Raw genomic sequence first — 20,316 nt, 5'->3', positions numbered from 1 at the left:
TGTGTGTGTGTGTGTGCGTGTGATGTGTGTGTGTGTGTCACGTATGTATGTTATGTGTGTGTGTGTGCGCGCGCGTTCACGTATGTGTGTGGTGTGTGCGTGTGTTCACGTATGTATGTTATGTGTGTGTGTGCGTGCGTGTGATGTGGATGTGTGTGTGTGTGTGCGTCACGTATGTATGTTATGTGTGTGTGTGTGCGCGTGTGCGTTCACGTATGTGTGTGGTGTGTGTGCATGTGCGCGTAAGACTTGGTTTCAGGGTTTAGGTTATAATCAGGGTTAGGGTCAGGGTTAGGGTCAGGCATGTAGTTCTGATGGTTAGGGTGACGGGCTAGAGATTGCATTGCGTCAGTGTATGTCCTCATAAAGATATTTATGTTTACTTTTCAATCTGTACTGAGCTACTATACTGCACTATACTTACATTGTTTACATGTTTTCAGTTCAGGGTAGTATTGTTATATGTATATCATGTATGTTTACAGCAGTACGTGTGTGTTTTGTGTGTGCAGTGGGTCAGTGTGCTCAGGGTCGATTCACACAGAAGCTCTTGAATGATCTGATGGAGAATTACTCTAGCGCTCTGCGACCGGTGGACGACACCGACAAAACCCTCAACGTCACCCTGCAGGTCACACTGTCTCAGATCAAAGACATGGTCAGCACACACACACACACACACACACACACACAGCCATGACATCATACACACACTGATATAGCTATCCTCTCTCTCTTTCTCTCTTGAAGTCACTCTCTCTTCCTCTTGTCAGCATTTAATATTAAGAGGTGTTTGAGCGTCTCTACTCATCTGACCCTCAGTATCATTGTGTGTGTGTGTGTGTGTGTGTGTCTCGTCTAGTGTTTGTGTGTGTTCGCGCGTCTCGTGTGTGTGTGTGTGTGTGCGTCTCGTCTGGTGTGCGCGTGTGTCTCGTCTGGTGTTTGTGTATGTTCGCGCGTGTCTCGTCTAGTGTGTGTGTGTGTGTGTGTGTGTCTCTCGTCTAGTGTTTGTGTGTGTTCGCGCGTCTCGTGTGTGTGCGTCTCGTCTGGTGTGCTGGGTCTTCTGGTTCCAGTCTGATCTCAGGTTTCAGGCGTTTTGTCGTGTTTCTGCTTTTAGATGGGTATCTATGTTTGCTCACTCAAATGACATCACTAAAAGCGAGAGATGTTACACCTGACAGAAGATCTTATTAATAACCTGTTGACCCAGATTGCATTTCACTCCAGTGTTTGCGCAGGACATTACCATGATAAAGTTCTCGTTTCCATATTCATTTCCACATCATATCTGTTACCTGCGTGTGCATGATTGACAGCTGAATAGAGCGCATCTGGTTACCTGGAGAGCAACAAGACACCCGCAGCTCCTGCATTCAGAGCAGATGATGACCGGCTCCGGTCCACACAAGAATGACCTCCAAACTCCTGATAGTGAGTCAATGATCTTTACAGCACATCTGTGGTGATTTTCTGTGATGTGATGATCTGAGGCGATGGAGAGAACGCAGCACGGGATGGTGATGATAATCTCTGCGTTACTGCTCATTGAAGGTGAGACTTCACAATATCTACAGAAGGCAGAAATATAGTTTACGCTGCTGAAAGTTTCATGGTTGTGTGATGGTTGAATGCTGTGAATAATTGTGTGTGTTCACGTATCTAAGTTATGTGTGTGTGTTCACGTATGTATGTTATGTGTGTGTGTGTGTGCGCGCGTTCACGTATGTGTGTGGTGTGTGTTCACGTATGTATGTTTATGTGCGTGCGCGTTTGTGTGTGTGCGCGCGTTCACATATGTGTGTGTGCGTGCGTCACATATGTATGTTATGTGTGTGTGTACGCGCGCTCACGTATGTGCGTGTGTGTTCACGTATGTAGGTTATGTTTGTGTGTGTGTGTGTGCGAGCGTGTGATGTGTGTGTGTGTGCGTCACGTATGTATGTTATTTGTGTGTGTCTGTGTGTGCGTGCGTGTGTGTGTGTTCACGTATCTAAGTTATGTGTGTGTCTTCACGTATGTATGTTATGTGTGTGTGTGCGCGCGTTCACGTATGTGTATGGTGTGCGTGTGTGTTCACGTATGTATGTTTATGTGCGTGCGTGCGCACGCGTGTAATGTGTGTGTGTGTGTGTTTGTGTGTGTGTGCGCGCGCTCACGTATGTGTGCGTGTGTGTGTGTTCACGTATGTAGGTTATGTGTGTGTGTGTGTGTGTGCGTGCGTGTGATGTGTGTGTGTGCGCGCACGTGTGATGTGTGTGTGTGTGCGTCACGTATGTATGTTATTTGTGTGTGTGTGTGCGCCGCGTTCACGTATGTGTGTGGTGTGTGCGTGTGTGTGTGTGTTCATGTATGTGTGTGTGTGTGTGTGCGCACGCGCGTTTACGTATGTGTGTGGTGTGCGTGTGTGTTCACGTATGTATGTTATGTGCACACGTGTGATGTGTGTGTGTTTGTGTGTGTGCGCACGTTCACGTATGTGTGTGTGCGTCACATATGTATGTTATGTGTGTGTGTGTGTGTGTGTGTGTGCGCGCGCGTTCACGTATGTGTGTGGTGTGTGCGTGTGTTCACGTATGTATGTTATGTGTGTGTGTGCGTGCGTGTGATGTGTGTGTGTGTGTGTGTGTGCGTCACGTATGTATGTTATGTGTGTGTGTGTGCGCGTGTGCGTTCACGTATGTGTGTGGTGTGTGTGCATGTGCGCGTAAGACTTGGTTTCAGGGTTTAGGTTATAATCAGGGTTAGGGTCAGGGTTAGGGTCAGGCATGTAGTTCTGATGGTTAGGGTGACGGGCTAGAGATTGCATTGCGTCAGTGTATGTCCTCATAAAGATATTTATGTTTACTTTTCAATCTGTACTGAGCTACTATACTGCACTATACTTACATTGTTTACATGTTTTCAGTTCAGGGTAGTATTGTTATATGTATATCATGTATGTTTACAGCAGTACGTGTGTGTTTTGTGTGTGCAGTGGGTCAGTGTGCTCAGGGTCGATTCACACAGAAGCTCTTGAATGATCTGATGGAGAATTACTCTAGCGCTCTGCGACCGGTGGACGACACCGACAAAACCCTCAACGTCACCCTGCAGGTCACACTGTCTCAGATCAAAGACATGGTCAGCACACACACACACACACACACACACACACAGCCATGACATCATACACACACTGATATAGCTATCCTCTCTCTCTTTCTCTCTTGAAGTCACTCTCTCTTCCTCTTGTCAGCATTTAATATTAAGAGGTGTTTGAGCGTCTCTACTCACCTGACCCTCAGTATCATTGTGTGTGTGTGTGTGTGCGTGCGTGCGTGCGTGCGTGTATGGGGGAAGGGTAAACCCTACGGTATGGGGACAAAATGTCCCCACAAAGATGGCAATATCCAAAACCCTTGTCCTTGTGGGGACATGTTTTGGTCCCCATGAGGAAACAAGCTTATAAATCATACAGAATGAACTTTTGTGAAAATGTAAAAGAGCAGACAGTTGTGTGTGATTGTTAGGGGTAGGGGTAGGGAATATGAGATACAGTTTGTACAGTATAAAAACCATTGTGTCTATGGAATGTCCCCATAAAACATGGAAACCCGACGTGTGTGTGTGTGTTCATGTTTGTATATCCCGGTGGGGACCTAAACCTGAATGCACACCAACACATGGGGACTCGTGTCACTGTGGGGACCAAAATTGAGGTCCTCATGGGCAAAAAAGCTTATAAATTGTACAGAACAATATTTTTTACAAATCTAAAAATGCAAAAAGTGTTCTATGATCTTTAGGTTTAGGGGTTGGGTTAGGGGTAGTGGATAAAACATACAGTTTGTACAGTATAAAAAACATTACGCCTATGGACTGTCCCCACGGGGATAATAAACCAGACATGTGTGTGTGTGTGTGTGTGTGTGTGTAGGATGAGAGGAATCAGGTGTTAATTGCGTATCTGTGGATCAGACAGACATGGAATGATGCTTATCTGAAATGGAATAAAGAGGATTATGATGGTCTGGAGGTCATACGCATTCCCAGCAGCCTCGTGTGGAGACCAGACCTGGTGCTCTATAACAAGTACGCCCGTACGTTCACACACACAGTTTGAGTGATGCAGTGTGTGAGAGTATTTCTGCTGTGAGTTTTGCTTTTCTGACAGCATGTCTCTCACCCGTGAACACACAAACACACACACACACGCAGGGCAGATGATGATTTCTCTGGGCCCGTGGACACAAACGTTGTGTTGCGTTATACCGGAGAGATCACGTGGGACGCTCCTGCCATCACTAAGAGTTCATGTGTGGTGGACGTCTCTTACTTTCCCTTTGACAGCCAGCAGTGCAACTTAACATTCGGCTCATGGACCTACAATGGGAACCAGGTACAAACACACACAACACACCAGAAAGACACACGAGAGACACAGGAGCACAACACTCACAAAACTCGGCCTGTGTAAAGTAACTTGGTTTTAACACAACACTGTTGAAATGAGCTGATGTTGAAGTAACGTCATTGTTCATCTGAGAGCTCTTTTTATTTTTAGTTTCCACAAGATTTGGATATGGGCCTGGCACACGCAGCTCACCCCGCCCCTTCCTTCCCCTCAGGTGGACATCACCATGGCGATGGACAGCGGCGATCTGTCTGACTTTGTGGAGAACGTGGAGTGGGAATGTCACGGAATGCCAGCCACCAGGAACGTGATCATGTACGGATGCTGCTCGGATCCGTATCCCGACATCACGTACACGCTCCTGCTGCAGAGGCGGAGCTCCTTTTACATCTTTAACCTGCTGCTGCCCTGTTTCCTCATCTCGTTCCTGGCACCACTGGGATTCTATCTGCCCGCTGACTCGGGTGAGAAGGTGTCGCTGGGCGTGACTGTCCTGCTGGCGCTCACCGTCTTCCAGCTGATGGTGGCGGAGAGTATGCCTCCATCTGAGAGGGTTCCTCTCATCGGTCAGTCTGTGCGCGTGTGTGTGTGTGCACGTGTGTGTGTGTGCACGTGTGTGTGTGTGTGTGTGTGGGAAGGGTAAACCCTACGGTATGGGGACAAAATGTCCCCACAAAGATGGCAATATCCAAAACCCTTGTCCTTGTGGGGACATGTTTTGGTCCCCATGAGGAAACAAGCTTATAAATCATACAGAATGAACTTTTGTGAAAATGTAAAAGAGCAGACAGTTGTGTGTGATTGTTAGGGTTAGGGAATATGAGATACAGTTTGTACAGTATAAAAACCATTGTGTCTATGGAATGTCCCCATAAAACATGGAAACCCGACATGTGTGTGCGCCGCGTGTGATGTGTGTGTGTGTGTGTGTGCGTGCGTGTGCGTGTGTGTGTGTGTGTGCACGTGTGCGCGTGTGTGTGTGATGTGTTTGCGTACGCGCGCTTGCTTGCGTGTGTGTGTGTGTGTCAGGTGAGGGTGAGAGATAGCATATACATTTAGTGAGAACTTGGATGTGTTGAAATCAAATGAGAAGGAGTTTTTCTTGAACAAACAGAATATATGATACATGGATGTGTGTGTCTCTCTCTCTCTGTCAGGTAAGTATTACATAGCGACGATGACTATGATCACAGCATCCACCGCTCTGACCATCTTCATCATGAACATTCATTTCTGTGGAGCGGACGCTAAACCCGTACCACACTGGGCCAAAGTTCTCATCATTGACTACATGTCCAAGATCTTCTTTGTCTATGAGGTCGGGGAAAGCTGTGCTTCACCGTTTGGACATACCGAAGATTCTAAGCCACAACACAATCCCAAGAACCGCAGTCCGAACCTTCAGCATGATAACAAACTGAAAGAACATTCATCAGAGAAGACTGCGACTGGACAACACAATCTTCTCTCTCTCTCCAGTAAGTGTGAGAGATACGATTCTAATGCCCCGCCCCCCTGTTTCCCTGATGATGACAAATCACCCGCTTTCGGTGTGACATGTGACCGTTGTGGCTGTCGGGGCAGAAGTGGAATTCTAAGCTGTGGCCCGAAACTGATCCGGAATGTCGAATACATCTCAAACTGCTTCCGGGAGCAAAGAGCGACCTCTCTGAAAGTGGCTGAATGGAAGAAGGTTGCCAAGGTGATGGACCGATTCTTCATGTGGATATTCTTCATCATGGTCTTCCTCATGAGCATCCTCATCATTGGCAAAGCACCTGGAGTGCAGGAGTGATTGACATCATCTCGTGAAACACAACAGTGTCTGCATCACAACGCTCATGTTCACTAACACAAGCTTCACAACTTCAATGCACATAAATCCAGTTTGTTGTTGCAAGTCTTTGTACACAATGTACAATAAAAAGGATACCACATGTCTGACTGAAAGAGGTGATGATGAAATATACAGATGCACTGTCAAATAAAAAGCTGCAAAAGTAACTTTGGGATAATTGAAGAGATTGAACTGAAGGAGTTTTGTGATTTTTAAAAAATAATATAGTAGCCTATATAAGTAGTAAATCCATGAAATTCTTGTTAATGCGCGTCTAACACGTAAAGGTCTCTCTCACACATTCCTGCTGAGCTGCATCCCATCACCATGGAGAAGGAATCCCGCCTGCGTCTTTTGCCTTTAAATGTGTTTGTTGGGTGAAGTTTCACGGAGATCTCAGATTGAAACACGAGCTCATGTGTGTGTCTGGTAAGTTCACATCATCTCGCTCTCACATTTGACTCTTTTTGAATATACTGTGTGTAACATATGACTTCTTTTCATTTAAGAAAATAAAATCGATCAGCATGAACATGATTAAAAGATTGTGTTATATTGTATTATATATGAACATTATAATATCGTACGTGTTTGCCTGTGAAAACGTATAGATGAATTTGAAGAGTTACTCAGAATTAAAGAATAAAGCAGACAGAAACCTGGTGTAAAATGTTTCTTTCTTTCGTGAAAATGATAATGCCAATTATTCTAATGCATTAAGACTTTTATAAATGTCCAAATGAGTCCTTTTCTGTCTTAAATGGTTATATGTCTGTGTGTCAGGCGTGAGGATGGTGAGGAAAGGTCTCAAACGTCTCTGTGCTGTGTCCAGAAGCTCCAGAAGGTTCAGATTCACAGAACGCAGACGAGAGTCATTCTGACCGCATTTACCTGCACGCTGCTGCCATCTCTCAGAACACACACCTGGACAAACCTGCCGCTCACAGGCTCATCAGTCTGTGGTACCGCCTCGCCTTCAGCGCGCTCAAACGTGCGTATCTCGTCTCACACTGTGCTGAAGCACGACCGCTTCTCTCACCAGATCAACATCAGATCCCAAAGTCATGTTGATGAAGAGACAAACTCAAGAGAAACACAAACAGAATGATGATGAGAGAGAATGACACAACAGATCAATTCATCCAATCATCTGCCGTCTCAACCGCCAGCCAGACAAGAGCGTCCATTTGATGATGCAGATTCTGATCTTACATTTCACAGAAAATTCCCAGAATTCCAGGACAGGGTCTCAGGGTTGATTAGACATGATCACAGGTGTCTCATGAATGTCTCTGTGACATTAAATTCAACTTCATCAGCGAGACGGTGATGACATACAGCTGCTATGACTACAAACCAGGTTCACATGTCTCCTGGACATCATCATTCATGTCTGTAACACAAAGACCAGAATCTGAGACAAATGAGAATTAAACGTGATCTGTTTCACCTGAGACATCTGGAGAAATCTGCTTTCGTTCTGCCCCGCGACACAACCACACTACAAAATACACACACACTCTTAAAAATAAAGGTGCTTCAAAGCGATGTCATAGATCAGCGGTTCTCAAACTTTTCATATCAAGTACCACCTTTACAGGGTATCTGCAGGTTTCTGAGAGTTAGATTTAAGGCTGTTTAAGACCTTTTTAATACCGTGCAGAATGAAATTTAAGACCAATTTCATAGCAACAAATTTGCCCTTCCCCACGGCTAAAGCTCAAACCTTTCTCCATGTGGTAATGTCCAGTCCACTCACCCAACGAACCCCCGCGAACGTGTTATGTGTTAGTTGGTTCCGCCTATTTTGTTCTGCGTGACAAATAGACGTACATGATTTTAAAACGAAAATAAAATCTTCTTTACGGTGTCGGTTCGACTGCATTTCTAAGACCTTGGAAACGCGGATTTAAGACATTGTAATGCTAATTAAGGCCTTATTTTGACATCATGGAATTTAAGACTTTTTAAGACATTTTAAGGATCCGCAGACACCCTGCTTTAATAAAATGAGTTGTTCCAAGAACCACCTAATGACCGCATTAGAAAACCACATGAATAAACACTCACATGAATCTAGATACACCTCCTCCTCCAATTCTAATGTATTATACAAACACTTTTTATTTACTAGCTGTTTTCAGACTAAAGACCATGTTTTTTTCAAGTTAGTCAGCAGTTATGGTGGTGTAGTTGTGTACTGTAAACAGGGCTCTGTTAATGACTCTTATGGGGGATTCATAAGCTTTGTGGGGACTTGCTGAAAGACTACAAACTTATATTAAAGACAAACAATATTTAACACAGAAGATAAGTCTAAATAGACAGTATGCATAAACACGTAGAGAATTACACACAGATATCTAGAGTAACACCATGTATAACATTTGAAATTGTATTTCAAACATGAAATGAACACAGTTGTTCGTGTGCCACTAGGGGTCTGTTGAAGTATTCTACCACTAGAGGAACGCACGCGTACAGTTTGAGAACCACTGCCATAGAAGAACCGTTCAGTCAAAGGTTATTTAAGGAACCTTTTTTCACCACAAAGAACCTTTTGGGAAACAGAAAGGTTCTTTAGATGTTATAAGTTCTTTATGGAACCATTTAGACAAACATGGTGTTTCTGTGGCATGGAAGAACCTTTTAAGCACCTTTATTTTTAAGATTGAACAGTACACTATAGATTCTACTTCATTGTTGTTTTTAGAAATGAATTTCAGGCCTTTATCAGTTCCCTAGTTCAGGTTCAGATTTGTGTTTGTAAAGATCCCTTCAGAAGCACTTCTAATTTGATTGTTTATTGATCTTACATATATAATTCAATCTTAAAGACATCTGTGTAGCATTTAGATGGGGTTCTACATGTATACATTTTGTTTGTGTAGTGTTACAAACTGAAACAGGAAGTTCTTCTGCACTGGATTAGGTTTTGTGAAGATCAGGTTCAGTTTTGTGGCTCAATTGTGTCCAGGTTTCATTGGAGGAGATAAAGGCTTTAGAAATGTCAAATCTGCAGGCTTCTTTGTGATTTTGTGATGTTTATTTGAGTAAGAGGATAACACCCCCCTTTCTCACACGCGTGTGTACATGTGTTTGTGGAAGTCAAGCACACACACCTCTAAAAGATCAAAGGGCAAACTCTGTCCATTATGTTCATCCGTCATGCGGTGGTTTCTTTTCTCCTTTCCATTGCAGTTTGCTCAGTTCTCATCCATCACAAGACTCCACCCACAGTGATGATGTCATCACTTCTGTCACTCCTTTGATTTTCACATCAGAATTGACACCAGTAGGTTTTATTCTGTAGAGAGAATCTATCTCTTTTATTCCCGCCCCCGGTCTCTTCTGATTGGATTCAATTTGTGTCGTGATCCAATTCAATTTTATGTATATAGCGCTTTTCACAATGTGCATTGTTCCAAAGCAGCTTTACAGGAGCAAATAAGAAAAACACAGAAAGGTAAAACACAGCACAGTGCATGGTGTTTATAGAGCAAGCAAGATCATTATAATAAATAATATCTAATAAATAAATGAATAAATAAATGCAGTCTCCCGGTGAGCAAGTCAACACTGCACTGCTGTGGCGAGGACAGACACGTGAACATCCCATATTATTGGATGTTGTTTGTTTAGTGTGTGAATGTTTAGTTGATGATTCACAGATTCACTGATGAGTTTATCAGGGTCTTCAGTTGAAAGAATTTAGGATTATGGGGGAGAATAGATGAGAAATGTACACTGTAAAGTGGACGAGAGCATGAGAAGATCCCAGTAACATCAGCTTCAGTATTCACTGCACTTATGAAAATTCAACAGGACTGTTTTCATGTTTGTTGTGTCTGAATGGACTCTGTGTAGATCAGCAGCTGGTGGAGGACATCTTGACTGACAGCTGCTTCTGTCTCTCTCAGCCAATGATTGTGTGCTCAGTTCTGTTTTTATTATGAAAATCCCAGAATGCACTGCAGGTGTATGAATGTGACCTCTGATTGTGTGCTTTACACACTCATAAACATTCAGCTGTGCACACACACACACACACACACAATGGGGGGGTTGTGTGTGAAATATTGCTGCTGTAAAGGATGAATCGTTCGGCCGGGCTGCTTTGGCAGGTTGTTACTCTGAATCCTGAGAGTCTATAAACTCTAAACACAATGAAAAACACACTGATACACAAACACACACACACTCACACACTGATATATGAACACACACATTAGCGCACACACAAACAATCACACACACTTGTTAGGTTGTGTGTGTGAATAAAGTGTAATTTGACAGTAATAGTCAGGAGAACAGAGCAGAGAAACACTGAAGGACAGATGTGTTAAAAACACGTTCACATCTGTCAGGTGTGTACTGAACATTTACATACAGACTGTTCATATGTGAGCGTGTGTTAGTGTCTCATGAGATTCAGTTATTAAACCTGCTGCTGCTCATCTGGGACTCAGTTACGCAAACACACACACACACACACACACACACACACACACACACACACACACACACACACACACACGTCTGGTTTACCATCTCCGTGGGGACAGTCCATAGGCGTAATGTTTTTATACTGTACAAACTGTATATTCTATCCCCTATCCCTAACCCTATCCCTAAACCTAAAGATCATAGAACACTTTTTGCATTTTTGATTTGTAAAAAATATTGTTCTGTACAATTTATAAGCTTTTGTGCCCATGAGGACCTCAATTTTGGTCCCCACAGTGACACGAGTCCCCATGAACACACACAGATACACACACACGCACACACACACTCCTTTACTTTGTTGAGTTTCTGTGTGCAGTCAGATGATTGGATGAGTTTGGTGGCAGTCATGTTGACAGATTTACTGGACAGGAAGTCCTTCCCAGCACACATTCAAACAGCCAATTAGGAGCGAGTTCAAGAGGTGAGAGAAACCGGAAACTGACGGAGCTCAGCCATCTTTAAAGCGGCAGTCCGCAAGATCTTTTGAGTAAAAATGAGCTAAAACCAATTATTGAGCAAGTACATGAAAGAACGGTATTTAAAACTGTGTCACTACCCTTGCTGGATTCACCACTGAAAGCTTGTAATGATGGTTTGTAATTTGCCCTGTCGGGACGACTTTCCCGGAGATCCTTATATGGTGTCTTTCGCCTATGCGTCATTTCGTCACATTCGTACACAGAACGAAGAGGATCCGGCTGCTGGCCCGCGCGTGGATGCTGCGAGTGACAGGCGGTTTGTAGCGTGTACTCACAACTGTTGGGTAGGATTTCATACAACGTTATCATATTTTGGACAACGTTATCATATTTTCCTCGCCACCGTTTGCATACTGTTTTTGCACTATCTGCCTGACCGGGGGGGCTGCTTTAGAATTTTAAAGTTTTACTTAATTAATATTGCATATAGGAATTTATTATCTGTTATATTTGACCTGTGCTTCTCTCTCCTTTATCCTAAATATCCTAAATGTGTGCTCTCACTGAGAGTGTGTGTGTGTGCGTACTTGTGTGTGTGTGTGTGTGCGTGCGCATCCGTGTGTGTGTGTGTCTCTGTGTCTGTGTGTGTTGGTGCGTGTTCTGTGTGTGGAGTGTTTTGTGTGTGGGTGTGTCTGTCTTCTGGTTTTCAACCTTTTCTTGTTTTTGCAGGTACAACTTTGATTGTTTTGCTTGTAGTCAATGTGTCTCATGTACAGCTGCTTTGTAACAATGAAAATTGTAAAAGCGCTATATAAATAAAGTTGAGTTGAGTTTAGTATTATTTATAGCGGCGTTTAGTACTTTTACTTTTAATCGCCAAGCAGTGTTGACATCTGGGGATTCATCATTTGTGAAAAACAAGAAAGAACGAACTGAAGACGGTTTACAAAGAAACAGGGAATGTGATCGGACTCGTGCGAAAACAAGAGTTAATATCGGCAAGGCATTTCGAAGGTGGCGTGAACTCCGTGATCTGAAAGGATTGTAAACGGATGCAGACATCGCTTTATTTCTTCTGAACAGGTAAGTTAAGACATTTCAATAGATAACACAAAAAGCGTAGCGCACTTGTTGTGTTAATACAGACGGGTACAATTTCATCGGTTGTTCTTTCTCTCTTTATGTTCATTATGATAAATGTAATTTAAGACCTATTCGCCCGGGATTAGTATTATCTGGGGACCTCGTGTGATTCAGAAATGACCTCCCCACATCTGTATTTCATTAGCACGGACAAGTGAAGCCTGTGATTTTACTCAAATTTACGGACTTATATCCCGGATATGATGGAAAGGCTTTGCATATAGTATATATAGTTGTATGATGTATAATGATTTATGACCGTGCCTGTCAGCATTTGAGACCCGCGTTCGGGGATCTTCTGTCCGGTTCGCGTTACGGGAGTTTCTATGAGAAATAACAAAATGACCCGCACCCGACATAATATCAAAACCCTTCAACACAGCCTCCATTTGCGCTATTTGTGTCTGTTTATGTTCATATTTGTTTCGTGTTATATCATCTGCCATGTTATCTGTGTTTATTATGCGCTACTGATGTACAGTGAAGATTCTCACCGCTGCACTGTCACAGGCCACGACTCAAAACATCAGACTCATCCGCGCAGTTGAGCAGTGCCGAATCACAACTCACGTAAAGAAATACCTCCGCACATCGCCTGCAGTAGCAATTACAAACTGAGATGGCGACAAAGAGGCCAATCCTACGGACTGCCGCTTTAAGGACATCTTAATTCTCAAATTGCACCGAGAGGAGGCATTCTGAGGAGTCATGAGCGAGGACACACGTTTCCTTTGCGGAAGTGTTTTATCCACTAAACCTGACGTGCGCATTATTCTCCTCCCCCTGCACATCACATCTTTAGATCATATTCAAACATGCATAAATGTGATAATTACGCTTTTTTGTAAATGTATACCTATTTCAGACAGTAGTTAATATTCATATAGTTAATATATAAATATAGTTCACATTAATGCAATATCGCTCGAGTAGGAGTGTATGTAGTGTTCTTATATATTCTTATATACATACACGACTACGAGAGCGATATTGCATTTATACATCAGTTCGACGGCACAAGTGTGTAGATAAACCAGAAATAACGTCGGCGTGTCTTTAAACCCCTCCGGCTTTAAAGGAAACGGGAACTACTTTCTTCCGCCACGAATCCAAGCCCAGCATATCAGTTAAACCTCCGCTACTAAATCCAAACAATCACTTCTTTTAAATTTGCGCTGTGCTGAGAGACTTTTAAAAGGCAACTCACCGAGAATGTGTTAATCGCTTTTCTATGATCTTGATCGAGACCCTCGCTGTAATCTTTTTAAACAATGAGTGCAGAGCGCTGTCAATAAACTGCTAGAGACACCGCCAACACTGACAAAGTTCAGTTTCACTCAAGTGTGTTCCAATTATCATGGTGTATGTGCGCCACCTAGTGGCCATTTCCAGTATTGACGTTTGCGCAGTGGTGAGATTCAGATCTCATTCATCGTACAGCAGTAGCCTAGTTTCGGTTCACAACGCGAACAATCTTTGCTTGGAGAAAGATATGCCTGTAAGTTTATTTACTATCTGTAAGCGTTCATATTATGTGTTAACACAATATTGATTCTTGGAAGTGAAACTGTGATCGATCTAATGATAATGAGAGAAAGTCCCATCGCATCACATACACCCATGTGCGGATCGCAGTGCACGCGTTTATATGTCGGCTATACCAAACGAATTAATGTGCAGTGAGTCATTTCATATCTTGTTTATTGTATGCCAGTTTTACAAAAACAAAAGAGAAAGCATCACAGAAGTAAACATTCTGGAAAGGATCAACTGCTTCATGTGTTTGTTTGTTTGTTTGCTAGCAATCTAACCTTCTTCAGAGTAACGCACTTGCGAGGACAGCATAGTCCCAGTTAGTTTAGTGGCGGAGTGATACAAACAGTCAGTGAAGCGGTCAGTTCCCGTGATGATCCTGGTGGAATAGCTCACGGCTATCCGCCAATCAGATTCGAGAACCAGAGAGAACTAATGTGTAATTATGTATAACATACATTTGACATACCTTATATACATTTCTGAGCAATTTTAAGCATGTTTTAACTAATTTCATTGTAGTGGGGATTATGACATCTGCCTAAAGTATGTATTTAACTTTGTTTTATATTTCAATGTGCAATGAGTCATCATTAATTGACGACGCTTTGAAGTGATGCTAGAGAGAGCGAGGATATGCCATTTCACATCTTTTAATTCCTCCGTCATCGCGTCTTTTCCTGCTCCCTTCCCTCGCATCCTGAAGGGGTGGAGCTAAGACGCGAGGAAAGGAAGCAGGGCGCACAAAGTAGAATTGAGAAGCACCCTGTGTGTGTGAATATTTACCATCATGTGCCACATACTAACCTAACATCATTCACGAGTTCGCCTAAGCAAATAATAATAATGGTGGCAGCAGGGATAATGCTGATAGCAGGGGTAGGTAAGATATGCGTATTTGGCGCGCTGTCCAGGGGGCGGGCTCCGAGCTCGCCGAATCCTTCCGACCCCGGAACACTCTCCCCCTGGTGGGGCGAGTGCGCCGAGCTCGGAAACGGCCCGAACCCAGAGCTCACCCCCCGGGGTCCTGCTGTGGAAAGCGAGTTCGGGGAGATCGGCCGGGGTGGTGGAGGGATGTTGCATTACTGTAGAGAAGGTGCAGGTAAGAATTCTGGTCTTATTTATGCGGAGACTCGCTTGAGCTGATGGGGTGAAAATCGTGATTGCTGGTAGCGAACCAGCCGAGTTTGATTATGTGCTCCGGCTTCTCTCGAACTTTGTTAATAAAACATCATTTAACACACGCAGCCAATGAAATGCTGTCAGATGTGTGTGTGTTAATGAGATGTTGTGTCATTATTGTTTGACAGGTTTAAGATCAAAGGTTTAGGTCCCCACCGGGATATACAAACATGAACACACACACAGGGTGTGAATTATTCTGTGTGTGTGTGTGTTCATGTTTGTATATCCCGGTGGGGACCTAAACCTGAATACACACCAGCACATGGGGACTCGTGTCACTGTGGGGACCAAAATTGAGGTCCTCACGGGCACAAAAGCTAATAAATTGTACAGAACAATATTTTTTACAAATCTAAAAATGCAAAAAGTGTTCTATGATCTTTAGGTTTAGGGATAGGTTTAGGGATAGGGGATAGAATATACAGTTTGTACAGTATAAAAACATTACGCCTATGGACTGTCCCCACGGGGATAGTCAACCAAAGCCGTGCGTATGTGTGTGTGTGTGTGTGTGTGTCTCACGCACACAGACTTCATATTAGAGGTCTTCATCGTTCCATTTAGGTCGGAAAACCAGAAATCCGACTCAAGATCCAAGCGGTTCGGGTCTCAAACTTTTGACTCGGGTTGTTTAATGCACATATATAATGTTTACTGCCTTTTTTTCAAATATATTTAGTGTGTATATATTTGAGTATTGGTTAAGTTTAATTGTGTTTTTAATCTTTTACAGCCTGAAACAGAAGCGACAGAGACACCTCACGATGTTCTTGCTGGTGCTGCTGCCTAAGGCTTGTTACATGACGTCCTTCCAAACCAGCCGATCAAAAGACAAGCGTGTGTCCGGAGGTCCCGCAAAGCACCTATCAAGCAAAGGCGTTCTAAGCTGTCACGCCCAGAGCGACCAATCACGTCTAGAGGAGTTTCTACAGTGTGACATGAGGGGAGACAGCCATCTAAACACCAGCGGATCATCAAATCCATCACAGAGTACTGAGATAATAACATTATAACATGCATAACATTTACCTTCTAGATATTATTTTGCATCTGTAGTGGTTCATTTCATATCACAAATCACCAGGTGTTTTATCTTTTATGTCTCAAGATAACTCTGCTGGTTCTCAACGGCCCGCTCAGGGTGTCTTCTCCAGAACAAGTCCCGCCCCAAGCCCCGCCTCTTTCATCCCAGAAGAGTTTGAAGCATCCGGGTGTGGCTTCAGTATCCACCAGCGATCATTTGTCATCTGTTACTCTGCTGAAAGGACGTCAAGAGGTGCTGCAGCCGGTGACCATCACGTTTCCTCCGGTCATCTTCCCAAAGAACGTTCCGCCTTCTGTGAGGAGAAGCCACGCCCTTCCTGCGGACACACATACCTGCAGTGCAGCATCGGCCCTCGACCATCGACCCTCCCTCAAAGCCGCGGCCTCTTCAGAGCCAGCTTTCACCATGTGCAGCGAAAGCAGTAGACCATCCGGGGATTTCTCGCCAAATGATTTTTGCATACTGAGAAAAAATCTCTTTCTGACACACTTTGCATGACTTGTACTGATATTCAAATATCCGCTTGTTGGGAACAAAAGATGCGTTCTATGTAAAGCGAATGCTCACCCAGACCTGCCTGAAACGCCTCGTGTAGCCACACCCCCACAAATCTACATCAGTTGGTGGTCTGATTTGACTAAGACCGCCCAAATGTAGACACAAGTAAGGTGGGCGTACCTGTCAGTACAATTGAAGAGGAACCTGATTTTAGCACTTTAAATACAAAATTGACTGAGACAATTTAAGAAGAACCTAATGTTTATGAAATTTCATTGTCAATTGACCCTTCTCTAAGCCACGCCCGAAAACCGCCACTGGCCAATCGTGGTTTAGCAACCGTAACTAGGCGCGGGAGGTCTGTCAAGCTTTCGAGCGAGGGAAACATGCCGAAGCATTGTGCGTATGGATTGTGTAAATCTGATAGCCAGTATCCTAAAAGTTTGGACGGGGTGGTGGAATGTTTTCCCTTCCCGAAACCTAAAACCCAAGGGGAGAAAAGTTGGACGTGGATCAAGCAGTGTGGAAGGCCTCATTCACAACTAAAATGCTTAACGTACCTAAACAGCGATCAAGGAAAACCAAATTTCTGTCAAACCTTCCTTGTACTAAACACTTGCTGCTGTCAAAAGAACGAGCTCTTGGTCCGCGGATAAAGTGAATAATATCACGTTAAGCGTTTTCTCCCCATAGAAGTCCATTATAAGGAAACAGCACATCATTGCTTGGAAATAATGACGGTTCTTTGTTCATAATGCATATATTTGAACGTAAAATAAGATGATTAAAGGCAAGACGGAAATGTGTTTGTGTTGTTGATGATGTATGGCTCGGCTCAGCATCTCTGGCTCTTGCCAGGTCCAAGGCCTAGATTAGACCCACGACGTGTGAGCAGTAGCCTGGCGCGCTACTAAAATATAAGCGGGAGAATGTTATCATTCATAGGCTTAAGCTTCAATTTTGATAAAATTATTTTCTAATCGGTTGCATATTATGTCGTGGATATATCCCTCGAATGTACACTGCAGTCCCTTTCGTCTTGCTCTCTCAGATATTTCACATGTTCGCCCAAAATGACAAATTATCTCCTTGGGAATGTCTGACACCGGTGCATACACACTGTAATACACTTGCCAGGCGTGAAAGCTTGACAGGCTTGGCAACAGTAACTAAGGAGGGCGGGGCTTAGCGAAGGGTCAATTAAATGTGCTTCAGGCACATTTGTGCTAAATAATGTTATTTCTTCATTATTTTCTTTTTCCGTTTCCCCAAGAGAATTTTCAATATTTGGAGATTTCATTTGCAAAAATAGATAACTCTTACATTTTAAACATGGTTATGTTTGGTAAGGTAATAACAACTCAAGAAAATACAGCCTACTATAACACTATAAAAATCTGATAAGACAATAGGAAAACATGATTTATCCGTTTTTGCAAATAAACTTTTCATTTATGGATTCCATCTCTTCAGGGGTTGTTGTTTTATTAAGAAATGTTCATTCTGTGTCATCTGTCTTCATTAATTTGCTTGATATTCCTGTCGCCAAATTATGCTTTGTTTCAGCCTGCAGAAACAATCATAGATGAATCGTTTGATTATTCTAAGAAGATATTGTTAATATTCCATCTGTAATATCATATTGCGTAGTAAATGACGTTAGGTTTGGATGCTTCCACATAATTTCCTTGTAACCAACAAAGTAACAGAGGTGTCAAACAAGTGTTTCACTGCAAACCATTGCCGCCATCTTAATCTGAATAACATAAACTGTCTTTTAAGTTTTTCCCTCGAGTAAAAAAAATCAAACCCCTTTTTTCTCCTGACAGGTATTGTCATTACAGCACTTCTTCTATTGCTTTATTGATTTAATGCTTCGTTGTTTCCTCGCCTATTGTAAGTCGCTTTGGATGAAAGCGTCCGCCAAATGCCTAAATGTAAATGTACTGTTATGATTATTAGTAATATTGCTTAAATTGTGATGTATGGAAAGCTGCTTTGCACCAATGAAAATTGTGAAAAGCGCAATGTAAATAAAATTGAATTGAATTGAATTCATCATTCTGATGAAACTCTTTTCTGGTTTTGTCCGTATACTAAATGTTTGACTGAGAATGCCAAGATATCCTGGATTCTATAAAAATAACTTTGAACAATGAACTTTTTAATTTTATTTGTATCTTAGACATGTTATCTTAATGTATCGATTATTAATATTTTATAATCTGACAACAATTTACTGTAAACATGTTTGTGTTTTATGAGCATGAATAGAAATGAGTTGTTTGCTGTCTGTCTTTCAGCCCTCACACAGAACTGCTCATTTATTATTAGTTTGTAATCTTTACTTTCTAAACATCGGTGTTAAAGCAGAGAGAGCAGTTTTGTTTGGATGAAGTTTATTTGAAGTTTATAAGAGTTGACATGAATATGGTGTAAAAATGAATGTGGTTTAGCTCTTCTTAGATTTGAGTTTGGAAATACCAGTGTGTTGCAAAAACATTCACATGTGAAGCTGAAAACAGACATGAATATATTCTACACAATTGTTCTCATTTGTACGTGCTTCTGAATAAAAGCGTCTGTTAAATACATGTAAATGTTTCCCTTTCAAATTTCATTTCTGCCTAAAACACAAATCTTTAACAGCAGTAAAATTCTCCATATTCAACTGAAATCCAGATAAGAGATCAGACGCATAATGACAAACAGGATTTGATGTAAAGGTCAGAAAGGATTCAAATATAGAACAAACTAAAAATCCACACATATTGTAATGATAATAGAGCAAAATATTTCAAATGCAGGTTAAAAGAGAGAGAAAGACAGAGGAGCTTGACATGACGTCAGTTAAATACTGTCTGACTGGAATGATTCAGGGTTGATGTGTGTAGACAACATGAGTGTTAAAAACATCTCAGTTCTGTCATCATTTATTCTCTCGTGTGTTTATAAACCTGTGTCTCTTTTTTCAGTAGAACACAAAAGATATTTTGAGAAATGTCTCATTGGTTTTGTGTTCATACAATGGAAGTCAATGGGGTTCAGTGTTTGTTTGAACAGTCTTCAAAATATCTTCTTTTGTGTTCTGAAGAAGAAGGAAACTCATACGGGTTTGACACGGCATGAGGATGAAGAAATGATGACAGAATTCAAATTTCTGTCTAGATTTTACTGTTAAAACTAAAAGAGTTTGAGTGTGTTCATGTTCATCTTGTGATCTCTGAAGACGCAGCTATTAAAGTTCAGCTCTGGTGTATTATGATGATGATGATGATGATGATGCACATCATTTCAAAAGATCCAGTTTTTGGTCAGTGATAGAGAGAGAATGTGAGTGTATGATGGTGTAAGGCAGAGACATGCTTCATTCAGCATCTGACATGACTGAGGTCAAAGTTCATAAAGCGCTGTGTGACGTCTCATCCGGATCCCTGTGAGTTCATGTTCGCCTTGATTTTCTCTTCGCTCTTGCATACACACCCCAGCTGTCCTTCAAAGCTCCTCTGTTCTGTCATTGGTGGGGAACATCAGGGGCGGGTTTCTTCTTCAGAGTGTCTATGATTGATTGAACGCCTCGCTTCACGCTGGACGTCACACGGCGCGTGACGGAGTCGGCAGGGGGCGGAGCTGAAGAGCTGTTTTTCCCCAGACACTTCTGATATCTTAACTGAACCCAGAGAGAGAGAGAGAGAGAGAGAGAGAGAGAGAGAGAGAGAGAGAGAGAGAGAGAGAGAGAGAGAGAGAGAGAGAG

The 20,316-nt window shown here is 42.6% G+C and overlaps 2 protein-coding genes across 5 annotated transcripts in view; one reads left to right on the top strand and one right to left on the bottom strand.

Moving 5' to 3' along the window:
* The first annotated feature begins 160 nt into the window (after positions 1 to 160).
* On the top strand, positions 161 to 6,968 carry LOC130550929 (neuronal acetylcholine receptor subunit alpha-9-II-like). 4 transcript variants are annotated; one of them, XM_057328463.1, is made up of 6 exons: positions 161 to 1,551; positions 2,975 to 3,120; positions 3,917 to 4,071; positions 4,198 to 4,378; positions 4,608 to 4,959; positions 5,551 to 6,968. In XM_057328463.1, the coding sequence occupies exons 1-6, from the start codon at positions 1,494 to 1,496 to the stop codon at positions 6,186 to 6,188; spliced, it is 1,530 nt and encodes a 509-aa protein (XP_057184446.1). In that variant the 5' UTR covers positions 161 to 1,493; the 3' UTR covers positions 6,189 to 6,968. The 4 variants fall into 4 exon arrangements, with proteins under 4 accessions (XP_057184446.1, XP_057184445.1, XP_057184444.1 ...); XM_057328462.1 differs by having other exon boundaries at positions 3,917 to 4,079; positions 4,203 to 4,378; XM_057328461.1 differs by lacking the exon at positions 161 to 1,551 and having other exon boundaries at positions 2,613 to 3,120.
* An 11,962-nt stretch (positions 6,969 to 18,930) lies between these two features.
* Positions 18,931 to 20,316, bottom strand: part of LOC130550930 (amyloid beta precursor protein binding family B member 2-like) — a 5,892-nt gene continuing 4,506 nt past the window's right edge. Inside the window, exon 3 of the mRNA XM_057328465.1 lies at positions 18,931 to 20,232. Coding sequence (XP_057184448.1) covers positions 20,077 to 20,232 — 156 coding nt within the window. The 3' untranslated portion in view covers positions 18,931 to 20,076. The remainder of the gene's footprint in view (positions 20,233 to 20,316) is intronic.

Source organism: Triplophysa rosa, unplaced genomic scaffold (genome assembly GCF_024868665.1).
Source record: "Triplophysa rosa unplaced genomic scaffold, Trosa_1v2 scaffold482, whole genome shotgun sequence".
Taxonomy (NCBI): domain Eukaryota; kingdom Metazoa; phylum Chordata; class Actinopteri; order Cypriniformes; family Nemacheilidae; genus Triplophysa; species Triplophysa rosa.
The sequence above is the reverse complement of the archived record's forward strand: the minus strand, read 5'-3'. Positions and strand labels throughout refer to the sequence as shown.

Coding starts and splice junctions, on each gene's coding strand:
- LOC130550929 (XM_057328460.1), top strand. CDS start 2,896: ATGTTTTCAGTTCAGGGTAGTATTGTTATATGTATATCATGTATGTTT. Junction 4,379..4,607: donor GGACCTACAATGGGAACCAG/GTACAAACACAC, acceptor CCTTCCCCTCAG/GTGGACATCACCATGGCGAT. Junction 4,960..5,550: donor TGAGAGGGTTCCTCTCATCG/GTCAGTCTGTGC, acceptor TCTCTCTGTCAG/GTAAGTATTACATAGCGACG.